At 40.5% G+C, this 18210-nt stretch overlaps 1 protein-coding gene across 2 annotated transcripts in view; it reads left to right on the forward strand.

The window, feature by feature from the left end:
- Nucleotides 1-13851, forward strand: part of ZNF451 (zinc finger protein 451) — a 36043-nt gene extending 22192 nt beyond the window's left edge. Inside the window, exons 12-15 of one of the 2 annotated variants that reach the window (XM_063389407.1) lie at nt 1133-1263; nt 2394-2580; nt 10633-10707; nt 12692-13851. In XM_063389407.1, the coding sequence (XP_063245477.1) occupies nt 1133-1263; nt 2394-2580; nt 10633-10707; nt 12692-12762 (464 nt within the window). In that variant the 3' untranslated portion in view covers nt 12763-13851. The remainder of the gene's footprint in view (nt 1-1132; nt 1264-2393; nt 2581-10632; nt 10708-12691) is intronic. The other variant, XM_063389409.1, reaches the window with a different exon arrangement.
- Nucleotides 13852-18210: the final 4359 nt, after the last annotated feature.

Consider the following 18210-nt stretch of genomic DNA (forward strand, 5'->3'; position numbering starts at 1 on the left):
TGAAAAGGCAGGGGGGTAACAGGAGAAATGTACTGAGGAATGCTTTTCTTTGTCAGACTCTGGGTGGACACATTGGCATAAACCATCCTCTGCAGCCTGTTTACTTGGGCATTGGTTTCCCATGTCCTCACGTGAAATGCTGTCAATAACTGCTTTCATTTTCCATTCAAAATCCTTTCTTACATCCAGCCACTCTGTCATCTAGCAGATAAAGCAACATTTTTTCCTCTGTGTTGCAGACCCACTGTTTCCTAGCCATTGGAATGTTAGAAAATTCTTAGTCACTCTGGTCAAAATGTCCTTTCATTTGCTTGCCTTTTCATACTTTCATATGTATCGTTATGGTGCAAGCTCCTCTGGTTTTTCCTCTCTTCTTGAGAGACTTCCTGCTTCTTTTCTTTCCTTTGCAACTTGTTTCAGTCTGGTAGTGGTTTTGTCTGTAGCAGGCGCTTTACTCAGCTCATCTTTATTATTCACCTATTTCTTCAGCCTGTAATTGCATGCTTAGCATACTGTTTAGAGAATTCCTGCACTTTTTGCCCAGTTGTAACTCATTTTGCTCATCCTTGACTGCATCCACAGGTTTGTCAGGGCTCCACCATTTCTCTCAGCTGTTGCTCCAGTTCTTGGATCCTCTTTTTGATGAGTTCTGACATGGAATGTGTCAGGCAGTTGTAGTGTATATTGACTCTGTAACTCCTGTAGTACAGGTTTCCTTAAGAGAAGCATTTCTGTTACTTGTGCTGTTTCCAGAGCTCTTTTGATTCTGCACATTAACTGTAATTGTGCTTCAAACTGGAGAAAAACACATCCTTGTGTCTAAAAGCAGATGATAGCTAGAAAATAAGTTTTTCAGGAATTGAAGAAAAAATTGTACAAAATTGATAGAGTAGCATCAGGCTATCTACTTTTTTCTGCCTTCTATTTGAGGAACAAGAGGGCTGGGGGGTTTGGTTATATGTTTTTCTTTCACATTGGTCAAAATAAATTCTGTCTTTAAAGACAGTTGAATATTTGCTTTTACCTTCTTGCATTCTTAGTTCACGTTGACATTTCTGCCCAAACCCATGGTTGGTTTGTTTTTCATTTTTGGTTTTTATTATTATTAATATTACTTCTCTTCACTGTATAGGAGGATACAGCAACTGGAAGCCTCCAGTGCATTGCAAAATTTACAATTATCTTAAGAGGATTGGATGTTTCTTTCTTCATCCACATTGCAGTACCAGAAGAGAAGCAGCAGACTTTGCTCTCTGTGTTCATGTAAGTTGGGGCATGCTTGCTGTATTGTGTCCTGTACCCAGAGGAGGGTGGCAGGTGGTATCTGCTATTGATGTTAAGTACTAATTGCTGATGACATTTTTAGATCCTTTCCATGAGACTTCTGTGTCCCCTGTAAGAATGATAAACCTGGACTGAGTGGAGCCACGTGGGTGAGAAGTGACATAAAAATGAGCCTGAATAGGACAGCACTCTATTGTGGAGGGGAAAGGAGCTGGTTAGGGAATGAAGAGTAAAAAACCTGCACTTCTCACAGTTTCTGTTAACAGTAACTCCTTTGTCTCCCTTCAAGCAGCCCAGATCTCGAGCCATCTGTACAATGTGGTTGAATGGGTGCTGGTTTCACAGGCCCTGCTGAACTGACAAAGAGCAGTGCCTCTATTCAGTAGACTCTGGGCCTTGGCAGGGCTGGGGTGTGCAGGTGAGGGACAGAAATCTGGGATGCCATGGAGAGTCATGTTCCTAATGTAGAATCATAGATTTCGAGGTTGGAAAAGATCTTCTAGATCATCAAATCCAGCCATCAACCCAGCACTACCGCTGTCATTAAGCCATGGCCTCAAGTGCCATCTCCACGTGATTTTTGAGCACTTTCAGGGATGCTGACTCCACGGCTTCTCTGGGCAGACTGTTCCAGAGCTTGGCAACCTTTTCAGTGAAAATGTAAACCTCCCCTGGTGCAGCTTGAGGCCAGATAGTGCTTTATCAGTTACATAAATTACTATCTATGTAACTGTATAAGCACATTCCAGTCTTAACATTATGGTTTTATGTTCCATCATGCTTTTTATATTACTCTTAAAATGCTCTGCAGAGATGGCTTGTTTTATGTGGAGACAGTTCTAAAAGGCTGCTTTTTAGGAATTTGTTCCATACTCCATCTGTACAGTTCTGGTTGCCATCACCAGTATGTATTGTACATAGAGAAGAAATGAAGATCAAACTTTTGAAGCAGTGCCATTCACAGTGGAGTAAATGTGGCATGGATCATTAAAGCAGGAATAAATTGCTGTAGAAAACTTTCCAGTGAAGACCTGTCTTGCACAAAGCTAGCCACATGCCATGAGATAAAACATGATCTCTGTTCAGCACTTGCCATTTGTTTTGTATAGGCTGGTCGTCTGGATGAGCACCTACCCAAGCAAATTCCTTTCACTGTTCTTTCTGGAGACAAAAGCTTCCTGGAACTGGAAAACCAATTCAAAATGACCCAGCGGTCAGCTCGCATCCTGAATCCTCACCACATTGAAGGAGACATGATGTGTGCCTTGCTCAACAGCATTTCAGATACCACAAAAGGTAGAAAGTAAACATTAAACACAAATTTTCCAGTAAGCTGATAGTTCTTTCCAATAAAAAATGGAACACTTACACTGGTAACATAAACTGTTGCTTGGTGCTTTTTGTACTGTAATGGTATTTCAATGAATAATAGATCAGAAAACCATTATGCATGGGCATGTTTTTAAAACAAACTTTAAGCATTTTTGTTCAATATAACAAACTCTGTCGTCCCTGTATTCTTTGTTATAGCAGGAGACAAAACTGGTGTTTGAGTCTGAAAACTCCTTTCTAGGTAAAGAGAAGCTGTTTAAAGCACTCTTGTGTGCATAGTTACCAGTTTGTACTCAGATCTGTTTGGCTTGATTTGTGCTGTGTCTGAAACAAATGTGACCCTGCTAAAGCATCGTTATTTCTCAAAATACTTCTGTCCATTTTAACTCTGACCTCCTGGATACTTCCTGTCATTTGATAATTGTCTTCACTGGCACATGGCTCACACATCCATTTGGAGAAAAAAAATCTCAGTGAAGGTTTTTAAGTTCTCTGAAGTGCCAGGTTCTATGTCATGCTAAAATGATCACACTGGTTTTATATAGGACAATCAAAGAAGATTGAGCCAGCTCATTCTCATGCAAAGGGTACCAGAGCTGAGATGAGTTGTAATATTTATTAGCATTTTAAAGTATTTTGCTGTTTTCCCTAGAAGACCTGACATTTCTCTGTAGACATTTTTGCTTTTTCTTGCTGCTTCTTGTGGTTTTGGAGGGTTGTAAATTCAGAGCATATTACAGAAAGCTGTTTCTGAATTAGCCCTAAACTGTTTTCTGAAAAATTACACTTCTAGTCTTGATACAGGTTTATGAGAGCTATAGCATGGTGCTGCTATTCCACCAAGAAGATTAAAGTAGAGTGCTATCTCTGAATGATCAATTGGCATTGATTAATTAAAGGGAAAAAAATCAGGATAATTAAATAGTTTTCTGAAAAGAAATCATATGTGGCAAGCTGGAATTGATTTAAGCTCTTTTGATAGAGAAAAGGTGCTTACAGAGTTTTCTGGCCACTCCAGGCATTAGAAGTTTCTTAATTTAACATTTCTTTCAATGCCCTTTACTACATTAATACTTGCTAGAATGGTAATTGGCCCTACCTGGAGGCTGCAAACCTTAGCTTGCTGGCTGGCTGCTCATTGTGCATTCCACTTAAGTCACATGTGTGGTCATTACAAAAAAAAAATTCATGAACAGGAAATTGATGGAATGACACATGAGTCCTTTGGCTGTTGGCATTCCTTAGCAAACTTGTAAGGAACAGAATTGTCCCCTTTTGTAGTCAGTGTCAGCAAGGGGGGATCCAGACAGCAAGAGCTGCCTTTGTCTCCCCATCCTGTATTGAAACAGAATATTGGAAAATTCACTGTTGGTAATAGGTCTGCATTTGCTCCATTGTGAGATGATGTTGTTACCAAGAGTTTATAAAAGCTTTTCTTTAAAAGGATAAAGTCACTGCATAGTATTCACATAGTGTGGCTTAGCAGCATCAGCCATCGTTCACAAGTCTTAATGTGGCAAAACCAGTATTGGAGGTTGAGGGGGAAAGTAGTGCAGAGCATCACAGGCTGGTATAACTTGTTGAACTGTTACAGAAAAGCAGCTGAGTATAAGGAAATGCAAACAAGAATTGCTTGCTTTGCAGCTCGCTCAAGCCTAAGGCTATTATTCTGGAGAGAGAAGTGAGTGAGAAACAGGACAGAGAATCATGTTGAAAAATATCAGACCGTTGTTGGTATTGGATGCAAAAATGAAAAAGCTCTTACCCTAAATCACCTTCACAGAGCTATCATTAGCTTCTGAGCAGCTGGATTGTGTTTGGATGTGGCAATCTGACAGGTGCATTTTGTGAATGGTTTTACCAGCACAGCTGCTGTGGGAACTGCAGTACAGTATTCATTTTAAAATAAATAAATAAAAATAAAATGTTCTGCAGATGTTGCAATATGATACCAACTGTATGTTACTATAGGAAACCCTTAGCTGGAGGAGATGCTTGAACTTCCTTTGAGATATGGAAAGAATAGACATTCTTACTTGTTCTCTGCTGCTGCTAAGCCTGAGTTCATAAATGAAGAAGATTTTTGTTTTTATGCTGAAGCCACAACATGTGAGAAGAGCTTCATGCATTTTGACTGTGTGGTTTGGGAACGGCAGAAGACAAGAGTTTTCAATGTCTTGCTTTATATCAAAAAAAATTGTAATGTGCAGGAAAATGTCATTATTCCATTGTCTGTGTCTCGATGATATCCTGTCTGTTGGAAGTACACTTTTAATGCGTGCTGGACAGTGTGGAGGGGAAAGCTGATGGTAGATTGGGGTCATCATGTCCATCTGGACACTGATAGGAATGCCACAACTTTCTGGTTGACAAGTTAATTTGTGTAAGTTGATGTCTTTAGCTTAACTGTATTTCTCCCAGTTATGTTTAAATGAGATCCTTCAGTGACTGAGCTCTTATGTAAAACAGACTCTTTTAAATAGTAAGAGCAAATTTTTGGAAGTATTTCTTGTCCTTTCTTTTGAAGAGCCAGTCTGTCTCATGAGCCTGTCAAAATCAGTGGTGTACTAAATATAGTGGTGTCTGCCAAAAAGCCACTGTACCTTTCACTGACCCATAAAGTACATTTCACTGTGCTCACATGAGGTTGCTAGCCTGTGTCTTCCATCTGCTGCTCTTGCCTGAAGTGTTTAAATACTACCAAATGCCGCTTCCATGAGGGCTTTTATATTTGGAAGAGCAGGGTTTCAGTTCATTTTAATGAATGCTCCTTCCTAGCTCCCACCATGCCCAAAAGCTTTTGTTTTACATACAGCCAACGAAAGGATTTAAGAGGACAGAAGAACAGATTTATAGAAGACATTGAGAATAGTTGCTTTACTTCTCCATGGTAAAGGTTTTCATGAGTTAAAGTCCATGTGTGGTCCAGTTTGAGGTCCAGTGTGAATGCTGCATCTCTCCTGTCTCTGCTTTTTCCAAACCTTTACTCGTTTGCAATCTGTGTTAACTAAAGTTAGGTCACAACCTCCGGCCCCCACTTCCCTGAATGTGAAACTGAATGTGAAGGGCATGAGCATCTGCAGACTGATGCACCATGAATGAGTTATAGTTTCTGTAGTGATGTCTTCCTTTATTATGGCAGCCAAAGCTTATTGCAGTAGAGTGATAAGAGTCACCCTTCAGTTGTAACCTTGTGTTTAGCTACAGCAGGAAGTTACTACTGGCTTTGGTATGTCAGTGGCATGTCTTGTATGTGCATGCCCTAGGGAGAAAGCAGTGTACTGAGACCTAAGATAATGAGCCTGAACAATAATTGTAGGCCAGTGGATGAGCTGGAAAGACCTCACCACTCAGATAATACAAAAAAAATCTTGAGGTTTAGCTTAAATCTGGCTTTGAATTTGAGAGAGGAGTCTAAGATAAAGGTTAGATGAGGGTCTGAGTGACCATCATTATACTGGCCAGTTTCCAAGAAATGCAACTGGGGAAGAGTGGCAGCTTGAGAGCTTTATTTTTATTTGTCCTACACTTGAATGAGCAAGTGTAGGCAGAGATACATAGAGTAAGGCTTGCTTTGCATGGAGGAAGAGAGGTCTTGTATGGTGGAGCCCTCAGCAGGAAGTAGCTGTACTTGCATTTACAGATGATATTCCCTTAATATTGAGGAGAGATTAGAGCAGTAAGTATTGGGGAACAGTATGTGGGAAGGATTGTCCAGAGACATAGGAAAAAAAGAATAAAAGAAAAGATTCTAGAAGCCAAGGAAATGGTATTTTAAAGGCAGCATGGCCACACATACCAAATGTGATTGCTAACAAAGGTAAGTATGGAGTACTCATCTAAAGATTTTGGCTAAGTAACTCCTGGGATCCTGAATGAGTTAACAAATGGTATCCCTAAGGTAGCACTAAAATTCCAGACATCACCTGTGAAAAGAGAAGGGTCAGTGGTTGGAGAGGTAGTGTGATGTGAATGTCACTGTACCTTGGACGGGGAAAGAGGCAGGTGAGATTGGGAGTTACTGAAAAGACTAAGAGAAGGGGTATTTTAGAGAGAAGTGGAGGTGAGGCGTGAGACTATACAGTAGACAAGAGGTGTGTTGTGTGGTGAGGGAGGGAGCAGGAGGAAGGCTGGGGAAGGGAAATTGAGTCTCTGGTGGTAAACCAAATGGAAATTATGAGGGGTTGGTGGTAACTGGGAAGGTTGCAAAAGAAGATCAGATATAGTGAGGGGATACTTTGAGCTGTGTGGGCAGCTAATCCAAATTCAAGCTGTGATTTGTGTCCTGCTTTGATGGTGGGACAGTGCTTACATTCTGTGAAAGTACCAGTCTGTCCCCAGAACAGGTTTCTGAGAGATGTGAAATGTCAAAAAATCACTCTGAGCTGTATATTCATCCAGAGTTTGCTTTCCTGTTTTCTCATTCTTCCAGCAGGAATATGTCAGTATGTGGCGACAATAGTAAGCAATAGGATTTCTTTTGAAAGAACAGGTACAGTCAGAGGTTCTTAGCTGATGTATATTTGACAAAATGTACTCGAGGATAGTATAAGAGATCTTAAGATCTCTTGCCTCTGAAACTGGGCAGCTGCTTTTCCTCTGACACCAGAGGAGTTAGGAGCTATAGCAAGTGCTGAGCATTTTAACAAGAGGGACAGAACATTCCTGATTTCTCAAAATTAAACATTCTTCGTTAGAAGATGCCAGCAGTATCAGAGGTATATGCTGACAAGGTGTGAGCTGGATGAGAAAACTGAGGTGGGTTTAAAACCGGCTGAACAGCCAGACCTGGAACACGGTGAACAAGTGTCATGAAGTTCAGATGGAGGTCAGGAACCAGCTGTGTCCCAGTACTGGGACCAATCTTATTTAATGTCTGTTAATGACTTAGATAATGGAACAGGGTATACCTACAGCCAGTGTGTCGATGACACAAAACTGGGAGTGCCAGTTTGTACACCACAGGAACTGTGCTGCCATCCTGAGGAACCTTGACAGGGCTGACTGAATCTCACAAAGTTCAACAAAGGGAAGTGCAGAGTTCAGCATCTGGAGAGAAACAACCACAACCATCAACATATGCTGACCAGGAGTCAACCAGCTGGGAAACAGCTTTGTAGGGGAGGACCTGGTGGCCCTGGTGAGCACCAAGTTGAGCATGAGCTGGTGTGTGCTCTGATGGCTGAGAGGTCCGGCAGTACCCTGGGCTTGCATTAGGAAGGTTGTTGCCAGCAGGCTGAGGAAGGTGATATTTTCACTTTATTCAGTAAGGTCATATCTAACAAGATGGGAGCTCCCCACTACACTGTCTTTTCAGTAATGCTCACAAGCCATCTGGACATAGTCCTGGGCAGTAGATGATTCTGATTGAGCTGGGAGGCTGGACAATATGACTTCCAGAGGTCCCTTCCAATTTCCACCATTCTATGACATTGCCTGACCAGTCTGGTGGCCTTTTATGATGGACCAACTGCAATGGTTGACAAGGGAAGGCTGTGATATCATCTGCCTGGACTTTTGTAGAGCCTTGGTACCCTCCCACATGACATCCCTATCTCCAAATTGGAGAGATGTGGATTTGATGGATAGACTTGTTAGTGGATAAGGAATTGGCTGGATGGACACAGCCAGAGAGCTGTAGTCAGTGGCTCCGTGTCAAAGTGGAGGCTGATGACAAGTGCTCTTCCATCTCTTCCTTAGTGACATGGGGAAGGGAGGGCACCCTCAACAGGTTTGCAAATGACATGAAGCTGAGCAGTACAATTGACACACCTAAAGGATGGGATGTCATCCAGGAAGGCCTGGACAAACTTGAGAAGTGGGCCCGTAAGAACCTCATGAAGTTCAACAAGGTCAAGTGCAAGGTGGTGCACCTGGGTCGGGTAATTCCAGACACGAGTGCAGCCTGGGAGAAGAGCTGCATGTGAACAGACCAGTGGAGATGGACCTGGTGGTTCTCAGGGATGGAAATCTGGACATGAGCCAGCAGTGTGTGGTCACAGCCCAGAAGGCCACCTGCATCCTGGGCTGCATCAAAAGAGGAGTCACCAGCAGGTCAGGGGAGGGGATTCTGCACCTCTACTCTGCCCTCATGAGACCCCACCTGGAGTGCTGTGTCCTGTGCTGAGGTCCTCAGAACAAGAAAGACATGGACCTGTTGGAGCAGGTCCAGAGGGGGTCACAAAGATGATCAGAGAGCTGGAAAGGAAGGCTTAGAGTGTTGTGGTTGTTCAGCCTGGAGAAGAGAAGGCTCTGAGGAGACTACACTGTGGCCTTCAAGATGTAAAGGGGGCTTATAAAAAAGAGGGACTTTTTACATGGGCAGATAGTGACAAAACAATGGGGAATGGTTTTGTACTGAAAGAGGAAAGATTTGGATTAGATGGTAGGAAGAAATTATTTACTCAGGTGGTAGTGAGACCAGTTGCCCAGAAAAGCTGTGGATGCCCTATCCCTGGAAGTGTTTTTATGTCATGTGTACATACACCAAGAATTGAGTTAGGGAGTAATTGCTTCAACTGTTCCAACAGGTATAAAACTTTTTAGAGCAGTCTGACATGTCTTCCTGGCTGGAAGATTAAAAGGATAGTTAATAAGAGAGAAGCCACTTGGGAAAGCCTTTCCTTTGCACTTTTTCCTCCCTTTCATTAGTAATTGTAGTGACTGCTTTTGGGAGAGGAGGGGGTGTGGATTTTGCTTTGCTTTGGAAAATGATGTAAAAATTAGTATCTCTTCTGCTCAGAAATGGTAGGCAGCTCCAAAAAGAGTTCACAGTCAGTCTGCCAAGTGAGTGGAGAAATAACCATTTTAACTCTCTATTTCTGGCATCTTCTTGGGCTGCTGATCACTGTTCAACACCAGCTGTTGGAATTTTTATTCCTGGAATTGGGAAAGTCAGCAAGGTTCTGCTTAAACAGGTTGTGTGTCAGAAGTTTGAAAATAAATTTTGGAAGGCATACCTGACAATTTGAATAGCTAAATTGGGTAATTCAAAATGCCAGAAGTCACACAGTCAGTAAATTAGGTGACCATGTTGGAAAGTTCTTGGCTGGTTAATGTAATCAGAAATACACTGATGTGTTAATGGTGACTTTAAGGGGAGTGCTTCTGTTGGTGTGACTGTAGGAGACCTTGTTTGCTAATACTGTAAGACCTCGTTATAGAGTCCATCTCCCAAAATAGCAATAGCCTGTAGCAGGAGAATGAATGCATAACGTGACTCATTGGCTTGGTTTTTAACCTGTACTTTACTGCGCCTCTGTATAATGGGGAAAAAAGTCAACCAACAAAAAAACTCAACCAACCAAACCCACACCACTTCAGGTACACAAATCCTTACTAGACACTTCAAAATAAAACCATCCTTCTGGAGCTGCAAGTCACCCTTGTGAAGAGTGTAATTAAGAAGGGGAAAAGTTGTGGAGTTTTGGCTGGACTGGGTTGTGATGAATTAACAGATTAAATCAAGTCTATCAACTTTCTGCTTATATGAGACTTGAACAGCAATATCTGCTAAATTGCACTGTTCAGTTGAGTTTTAGCACTCCATTGTTCAAATGCAGTATTTGGGCAATAAACTACAGCTGCAGTCATGTGTAGGCAGAGACACGCTAAGGGACTTCTTCCCGTAATTAAATCCTTGATACATTTTATAGAAAGTGAGTAATATATAGAAAGTGAGTCACTTTTAATAGCTGAATATTACCAAAAAAAAAACCCCACAAAAGCAGTAGATGCAGTAGCTTCTGCATCTATTATTTCTTGTTACTGCTTTAACATAATAAAAAATAGAAGCAATCTGCTTCTAGATTATGGGGAGAAGGGGAAGAAGGTAGCTGAAAAATAACTGTCTCTTGAGTTGCTGTCTCAAACTACCACTGGAATGTATTTTTATCTTGAATTTTTTAGATCATAACAAGTGTATTAATCAGTTGGTTTTGTGGTAAGAGAAATGCAAGAGACTGTTAATATCTTTATTAGAAGCAATGTGTAATTTATTTCATTTGTGCATTTAAGGCTCAGATAGTGAAGAGGATGAAGATATGAAAGAAACAGTGAAGCGGAGCTTAGAAGAAATAAACAAACAGGAAGGTCTGTCAGTTTTCACTTTTCTGTGTTCAAGAGCACTATTAATACAGAAGATACAGAAACTAAACTTATCATCACTTTTACAGCAAGTGACCTCTTAGGATTACTCTCTAAACTATGCTGGGCAGTCTTGTGTAGTGAAGAATGCTGTGATGAGTTATAAATAAAAAAAAAATCCTAACCTGAAAGCAGACTAAAAATCTATTTCATGGAGCACCATGGGGTACTGATCAGTTAAAGACTTGACTGAGTTCACTTTGTACCAGTTTAATATGACTGTGTTGTCTCAGAGCAGAACTATTGACTAAATAGTTGAACTTCGGAATAAATAATTCAAGATTAGATATCATTTCACAATAAAGCACTCTGGTCTCTTGAAAGAGCTGTAGAGTTATGCACAAGGTTGAATCAGCATCACATCTTGTCTGTTCACATCCTATCTTAAATTATTTGAAATTGTTTTCATCCTTTTGCTGTTGAACTTCCTGGTGGTGTTCCATGTAGTAATGAATTTTGGTGACAGACCACAGTGCACTTGATTCTGCCCCTCCACCTGCTGGAAACAGAACAAACTAAAAACAAACCAAAAGAGTTGTACAAGCTCAGTGATAAAACTGATTACTGAATTTATGTTCCCAGGATTTATTCAGTTAAGTTTTACCAGCTGTTACTAAATACTGTTGTTAAATGTGCAGGTTCATCTCCAGCACTGAAAGTTTGGTGCATTCAGGACCCCCTTGTACTGAGCTAGCAGAGGCATTTGGTGCATGCAGGAGGTCCCACTTCTGATGCTGCAGTGCAGAGGCATCTGACCTTTTGAAGCAGCCTGGCTTCAGATGAGTCACAGCTTGGACCTTATTCTGGATTTTTGCACGGGCTTAATGACTAAATAACAACATACTTTAATGCAAGCAGTTGTCAGCAAATGGTTTTCTGTCTTTATTTGTTTGTTTTTGCTTGTTTCTGTGTGACCATGTAATATTTTTCTTTAAGCAACTCTATCTTATCAGTAGCTCTGGATATTACAGGAAAATCCAGATGCATGAGAGAGCAGTCAGTGATATGATCTCAGTTCCAAATCTCAGCCTTGCATAAAACAGCCCAACAATTATTAAAGTTTTAAAATTCTATTTCCTTTTCCATAAGAACAGACAGACCTTTCTTTTTAATAGGATGTGCTTGTGTCCTCCTGAAGTAGATGACTAATTCATGAAAGACAGTGTGTCTGAAAGCTGCTTTAGTTTTTCCAGCTATATAATTGATATTAATATTTGCTGTATGTACAAACCTGGTTGAATTTATGGTATTTGATTGCTAACACCAAGCAATTAGTGCCCAAAACAACCTAAATATAATGCAAAAACAGAGTTTCTTTTTTGAGTATTATGGAAGTTGTTTGAGATTAAAAAGTCAGATGAGTGCAATGCGATTTTCCTCCCCCCATCAAAACTGTTACAGCCCTGATCTAGACTATTCTTACTGCTGATAATGAATTTTTATCTACTTGTCTGGCCGACCTAGTAAGAGTGACAACACTGGTGCCAAGCCAGAATGTAGGTATGGGCATATCTCTGGATAAGGAATTGGAATGAAAATATTGAAGCTTCTTTGCTTGCTATGTGTGTGTGGTTTTTGTTTTAATACTTAGTTTCTTTTTCTTGGTGCTTACCTATGGGTTCTAATCTTGCTGTTATTTTGACCAGTAAAATGATATAGTTGCATTATGATCTTAAACTAATCATTGGGCATCTCCTGGTTAGTACTGTGAAAAGTTGGAGAGGTGTTTACCATACTTTGTAGTGTTGAAAAGGTAACATAAAACAGAAGGAGAGAAAATATTTTCATCTGTTTCTTAGGGTTTTTTTGCAGTCTACTGACATTTCCCACAGAAGTAAGTTCATGCTTTATGTAGTAATATTAAGATAGTTGTGTTTATGGGTAGCTATCAGTTGCAGTTTGAGATCACAGTCTGGTTTTGTTTATGCAGGACTGCAAGATGCAGAACTACAAGATGCAGAGCTGCAAGAAGCTATCAAAAGGAGCCTTGAGGAAATGTAAATGAAGATACTTCAGTGCACTAACACTATGCTATCAGAGCTGCTCACAAAAATGGAAGCTTGTTCATCTATTTACAAGAGTTCAGAAATGCCACTTTTAAAATGCCTGTAATTGTTAGATTTATAATTTGGTGTCCTCTGTCATACTGATGAACAGCTGGAGTTTATTCATATTCACAGCAATGTGTTATGTTTGATAAAAATAAATTTTTAAGCTTTTTCATATTTGTGTCTAAGGGGTGATGACTAAGTCCTTCTAATTTAGCTGTTTAAAATTGTTGCCTAATTAGTAGGCTGGTCTTACTAGGTATTTTGGGGTTCCTGGTTGTACAGGTTTTTTTTCTTAAATTGGTTCTTGTATTTAATTTTTTGTCATAAAATGTCATTGTCTTTATTTACTTTTTCTTGTGGTCTTTGCAACAGGTAAAAATAGTAAACTCCAGTTATCTCAGATTTGCCTGGCTAATCTTGTTATAAAGAGAAGCTTAGATCCCAGGGTTGTTGAACATATGGCCTAACTCTTGTCTGTGGCTGGCCTTACTTCATTGGCCATAATTTTGTCTCTGTCTTGTTTGTTACAAATGTCAGAATCAGGACCACAGCCTGTACAGTTAGTTCACCAGCTTTGCTTTTATAAATGTGTTTATTTTTTCAATAGTGGCAGAGTTTTTGGATTCGATGGCCTAAAGTTTGATGACTTCATTGCCTCTCCCTTACCTGAGGCAGGAACAACCTTTTGAGGGAACAGAATCTAGATAAACTTCCTAGTTTCTGTTTGGAATATATGTGAGAAGAGTTAAACTGTAATATTTCTGTATGCTATGGTCTTTGCTCTCTTCCATTCATGAAGAGATGGCATTGGATAAATGAATGTAAATGTGCTAATTATTTTTGTACTGTCCTTATTTTAAGTGAAATTATTTCTGTGTTTAAAATTCTGTCATCTTTCTCAGTTTTGTTTAAAAATACCTATGCAAACTGTCCAGCTTTACCAGCCTGTTATCCTTCAGTTAGTGATTGCTGTCAATCATAAGAAATCTCAGTGTAATAAAATGTCAGCTTAATTCTTTTTTACGATTCACTCACCTTGCGAGTTTGCTTCTACCTGCTGTGTACTTAAATATTCATTATGCAAGTAGATATTTTTTGTGGAGACTAAGATGTGGAAGGCTGAATTTTTCTCACTGTTCCAAAGAGTCAGCATAACTACAGCTGTTTGTCATCACGGCTAGAAAAACTGGAAGACTGACACTGGCTGATTTCTAATCACAACTCTGATATAACTGCTGTCTCTGAAGCAAGTAGAATGAAGAATCTAGTGAGGTATCTCAGCGCTCATTGGCAATCGTACAGCTTGAAGAAACTGTTCAAATGCCAGAAAATAGTTTAAACTCTTCAAGTGTGTTTGAGTGTGACTCCCAAGTGTTAAAGAGTGAACAAGACCTCTTAGCAGTTTTCCCTTGTGCCTGCTGCTGGTTTTCCTACTGCCAGTCTTGGATTAACTGTACTCCTGGTAAAATCCAGGTGTGTAGTTCACAGTGCTGCTGAGAAAGCCCCGTTCTGGGAGATTTTGAGTTGTCTTTAGCTACTGACTCAAGCTTAAATCTGTTCCAGAATTTTTCCCATCCAGTGCTTCTGTTAAAGGGTTGAATGAAACAGAAAACAATTTTCGTCCTTGAAAGCATCTCCATCCAAATTATAGAAGATTTTGGGCTGTTTTTTTTCCATGTAGATCCTAAAGTTTCAAATTCCTTTCACATGAAAAGATGTTTCAGTCTGAGAAAGTTCTTTGGCTCAATGGTGTTTAAAACCTGGGTAGATCATCTTCTCCAGAGTCAGCTGCTATGTTAGAATTTGATTATATGCTTTATTTTTCATAACATTCTGTCATACATGTAAAGTTTGCTTGTACTTCACGGGTCATGGTTAATTGGTTGCATAAAAAAAAAAAAAGTCCTGTGTGCACACATACTCTGTATACTTGAAGCTCCACTTATTAAACACAGTGTATTGGTCTTGTCATCTGCTTACCAAAACAGTGGCACATCCCAACCATTGCTGCAACAAAATAGAGTTCTAGTTTCTCTGTTATTTCTATGATAAAAGTAGTCTGCAGAATTAGCAATATCTTGAAATTTGGCCTCATTTTGAAGAAAATTTTGGTCCCTTTGGCCTTCTCTCTTAACTCAGATTTTTCTTTGTGAAATTTTCTGCCATCACAGGCTTGTGATAGTTCTGTTTCCAGAAGAACAGAGAAAATTGGATTCTTAAGACACTACATGTACAGACATGTGACTTGTTACGCACCAGCATCTTGTGGTTGAACACCTTCAACTGGAAAAGTTGTCTTGTAAATGTGTTTCAGAATGTAATGGTTTTGTCTGGTGAGTCTTGTTTAACTGGCTGAAATTTTTGAGGTTTGTCCTGCATATGCTGAGAAATCTGCCTGCATTTACAAGCACAACCTGTCTGTTGAAAGGGGCTTGCCCAGTACATTTGTACTAGAAGTGATTTGTCATGCCCTTTTCAAGAGCGTTTGCTTTTGTGGTGATGTTTGAGTTCATCCTTCATTAGCTAAAGAAATTCAGTAGTGCTTTTTTGTATTTATCTTCAGCGAGGAAAAAGCCTAATCTCTGCCTGACTACCACCAACTTTTCCTTTTAATTTCTGTATGGTGCATGTGTTAAGTTTTACAAAACTGAAGCTGTGACAACTTGAGATTGATATAAGGCCCTTAGTTCTTTGGTGCTTTATGTGCCACATTCTTATAAAACAAAATCCCTTTTTGGTCATATTCAGAGACAGGGTGAGATGCCAAATAAGTCAATGCAACTGTTAGTGAAGTCACTGGAGCACCTGAAGTGTTACAGCTGCCTGGTTGCTTCTGCTATTTAATAATATTTTAGAAAAGAGAGATATTAGCTGACTCAGATGCTTCCTTGTATGTATTTTTTGGGTGGTGGGTTAATCAGCTCTTCAAGGAATACAGAAATGATCACCACTGTTCCTGTAGTGGTCATGAAATGCAAACCTTTATGAAATCTTTACCAAATATAGTGAAGTTCATAGAGGTATGAAGTTACGCCATCGTCTTTCTTAAAAGGAAAGTGTTCTATCATCTGCTTGCAGTGTCCTGGCTATGTTTACAGAGACTGCTGTAAATTGGAAGGAGGTGAGGAAGATGAATGATGAATTGTTTCAAAATTATTCAGAAAAATTGGCTGACATTAGCACAAAGATACTTTGTGGCAATTCTTTCCAGCTAAGCAGCTTTATGAAAGTCTGCGTCTGCATTTTTCTTTGGTACTTCTAAACCCCTTCAAGTTTCCTGTAGAAATTCTTATTTCAAGTGGTTTGGTGCTCAGTAGTAACAATCTGGGTCAGATAATATAGCCTGAGATATTCTAAATGTGGATGTAAACAACTCAGAAAATTTATGGCAAATGGCGAGAACATGCCAAGTGTGTACTTGAACGGCAACGCTCTGCATGCATGGAAATTTAATGTAAAGTTCCCCTTGTAAATCTCTGCAAATTGGCTTTGACTGCTGTATCCTGATCTCTGGTAGTCCTTCCCTTTGGTTTTTCCTCAGAGCTCCACTGTCAATAGAGCGAGCATCTGCAGCTGTACAGAATGCACTGGCTCATTTCATCACCAACTTTGCTCCAGTGAGAATGAACTGCTGCATGCCCCGAAATGGTCATAGCAGCTCTCAGATTGCTCCTGAGACAGGGGCCTTCATTCAGACTTCCAACAGACCTGGGACCTCGGCACTTGCCTGCTCAGTAAAACGACTGCAGCATGTAGAGGCAAACCCAGGTCTAGTTTTAATTAGCACTGGTAAAGACACAGCAGCACAGGTTCAGCAGGTGTGAAGTGAGGGGGCAGCCTACTGTGATAGCAGACATGTATTTTGATTGAAAACATACCCTGCAAAGTCAGGTTGGCCCATTTTTATTGTTATTGTTACGGTGCTGGGGAGACTGCAGGCTGGTTTTGGTTGGCTGGCCTGAGCCATGGATGCACCCTTCAGCCATGTCTAAGAACTGCTGTGTTTCCAGAACACCTGAGCACAAGGAAGGTTCTTAACCACTGAATGGTTTGGGTTGGAAGAGACCTTAAAAATCACCTAGTTGCAGCACACCTGCTGTGGGGAGGACATCTCCCACTAGACCAGGTTGGTCAGAGCCCCTTCCAACCTGGCCTTCAATACTTCCAGGGATGGAGCATCCACAGCTTCTCTGGACAACCTGTTCCAGTGCCCCACTACCCTTGCAGAAAAAAAAAATCTTCCCAGTATCTGACCTAAATTTCCTCTATTTCAGCTTGAAAATCCAAAGTTCCTGTAGGTGAAGGCAGGAAAATAATCCCGCATGGCATCTCATGGGTGTGGACTTTCTCTTTGATCCTGTTCCATAACAGCTCATGTTTAAGTGTTAGGGTATGTGACAAGGTATATATCAGAGTTTGAAATAAGGCAAAGCTGGAACTAAGGTGCTATTTAGTAGTGTTACAATTTGCAGTGCTTTTGGTGTAGGTCATCTCCATAGCTCTGGGACTTCTACAGGTACATCAGATGTCTGAGACCTGGAAAATTGCTCTTTCTGCTGTCTCAAGGGACTTCGTGTATGTGAATGAGACTTCTGTTCATTGCTATTTTGCAATCAGCACCCATTTTTACAATGGTGTAATTTAAACAAGAGACAGCCAGTGTTTTCACTGCTGCGATGGGAATGCGGGAACAATGGGATACACACCCTCTCCTCATGTATTTGCTGGTGCCCATAGCCAGAGCAGGGCTGTGCAGTCCTTCACATGAGCACAGATGTGGGGATGTGGGAGAAGACAGGGACATTACCAGCACTCTCAATCATGCTTCACCACTGATGGCAAGAGGAGGGTGAAATACGTGCTTTGTTTCAAGTGTGGGGGCCCTTCCTCCTCCTATTGCCTTGTGGCCCCAAAGGACCTAATTCCTGCCTTTTGTGTTCCCAAAATTCCCCCAGCTCAGCTGTGAATCACTTTCCTTCCTGCAGGCATGGACTCAAATCTTTCTAGACCAACCAGTTACTATTTTGGAAAAGTGATGCCAATTGTCCCTTTACATACCTTGGCAAAAATAGAGGCAGTGGGGGCAATCTACTCTAGAGAGCAAGAAAAGCAGTTTCCAAGGTTCTTCCAAGTCTCTGAAAGGGAAAATATCCCAGTTTTCACAGGTAGCAATTTCAAGACTTGTCCTGGAAGACCATTTTTGCTTTTAAATTTGCATTTTCTTTCCACAGTTTTTCTATTCTTCCTTCTACTGTAAAGTGTCCTTTTGCTGTGAAGAGGGTGAGTCAAGTGTGATACATTTGGACACTTAGAGCTGTTCTGTGCCTCTGATTCAGCTGTTACAACTTCTACCTGTGTGGAATTAAACCCTGTTTATCTGTGGAGGAAAAAAGTGTTT

The sequence above is a fragment of the Prinia subflava genome, chromosome 2 (genome assembly GCF_021018805.1).
Source record: "Prinia subflava isolate CZ2003 ecotype Zambia chromosome 2, Cam_Psub_1.2, whole genome shotgun sequence".
Lineage (NCBI taxonomy): Eukaryota > Metazoa > Chordata > Aves > Passeriformes > Cisticolidae > Prinia > Prinia subflava.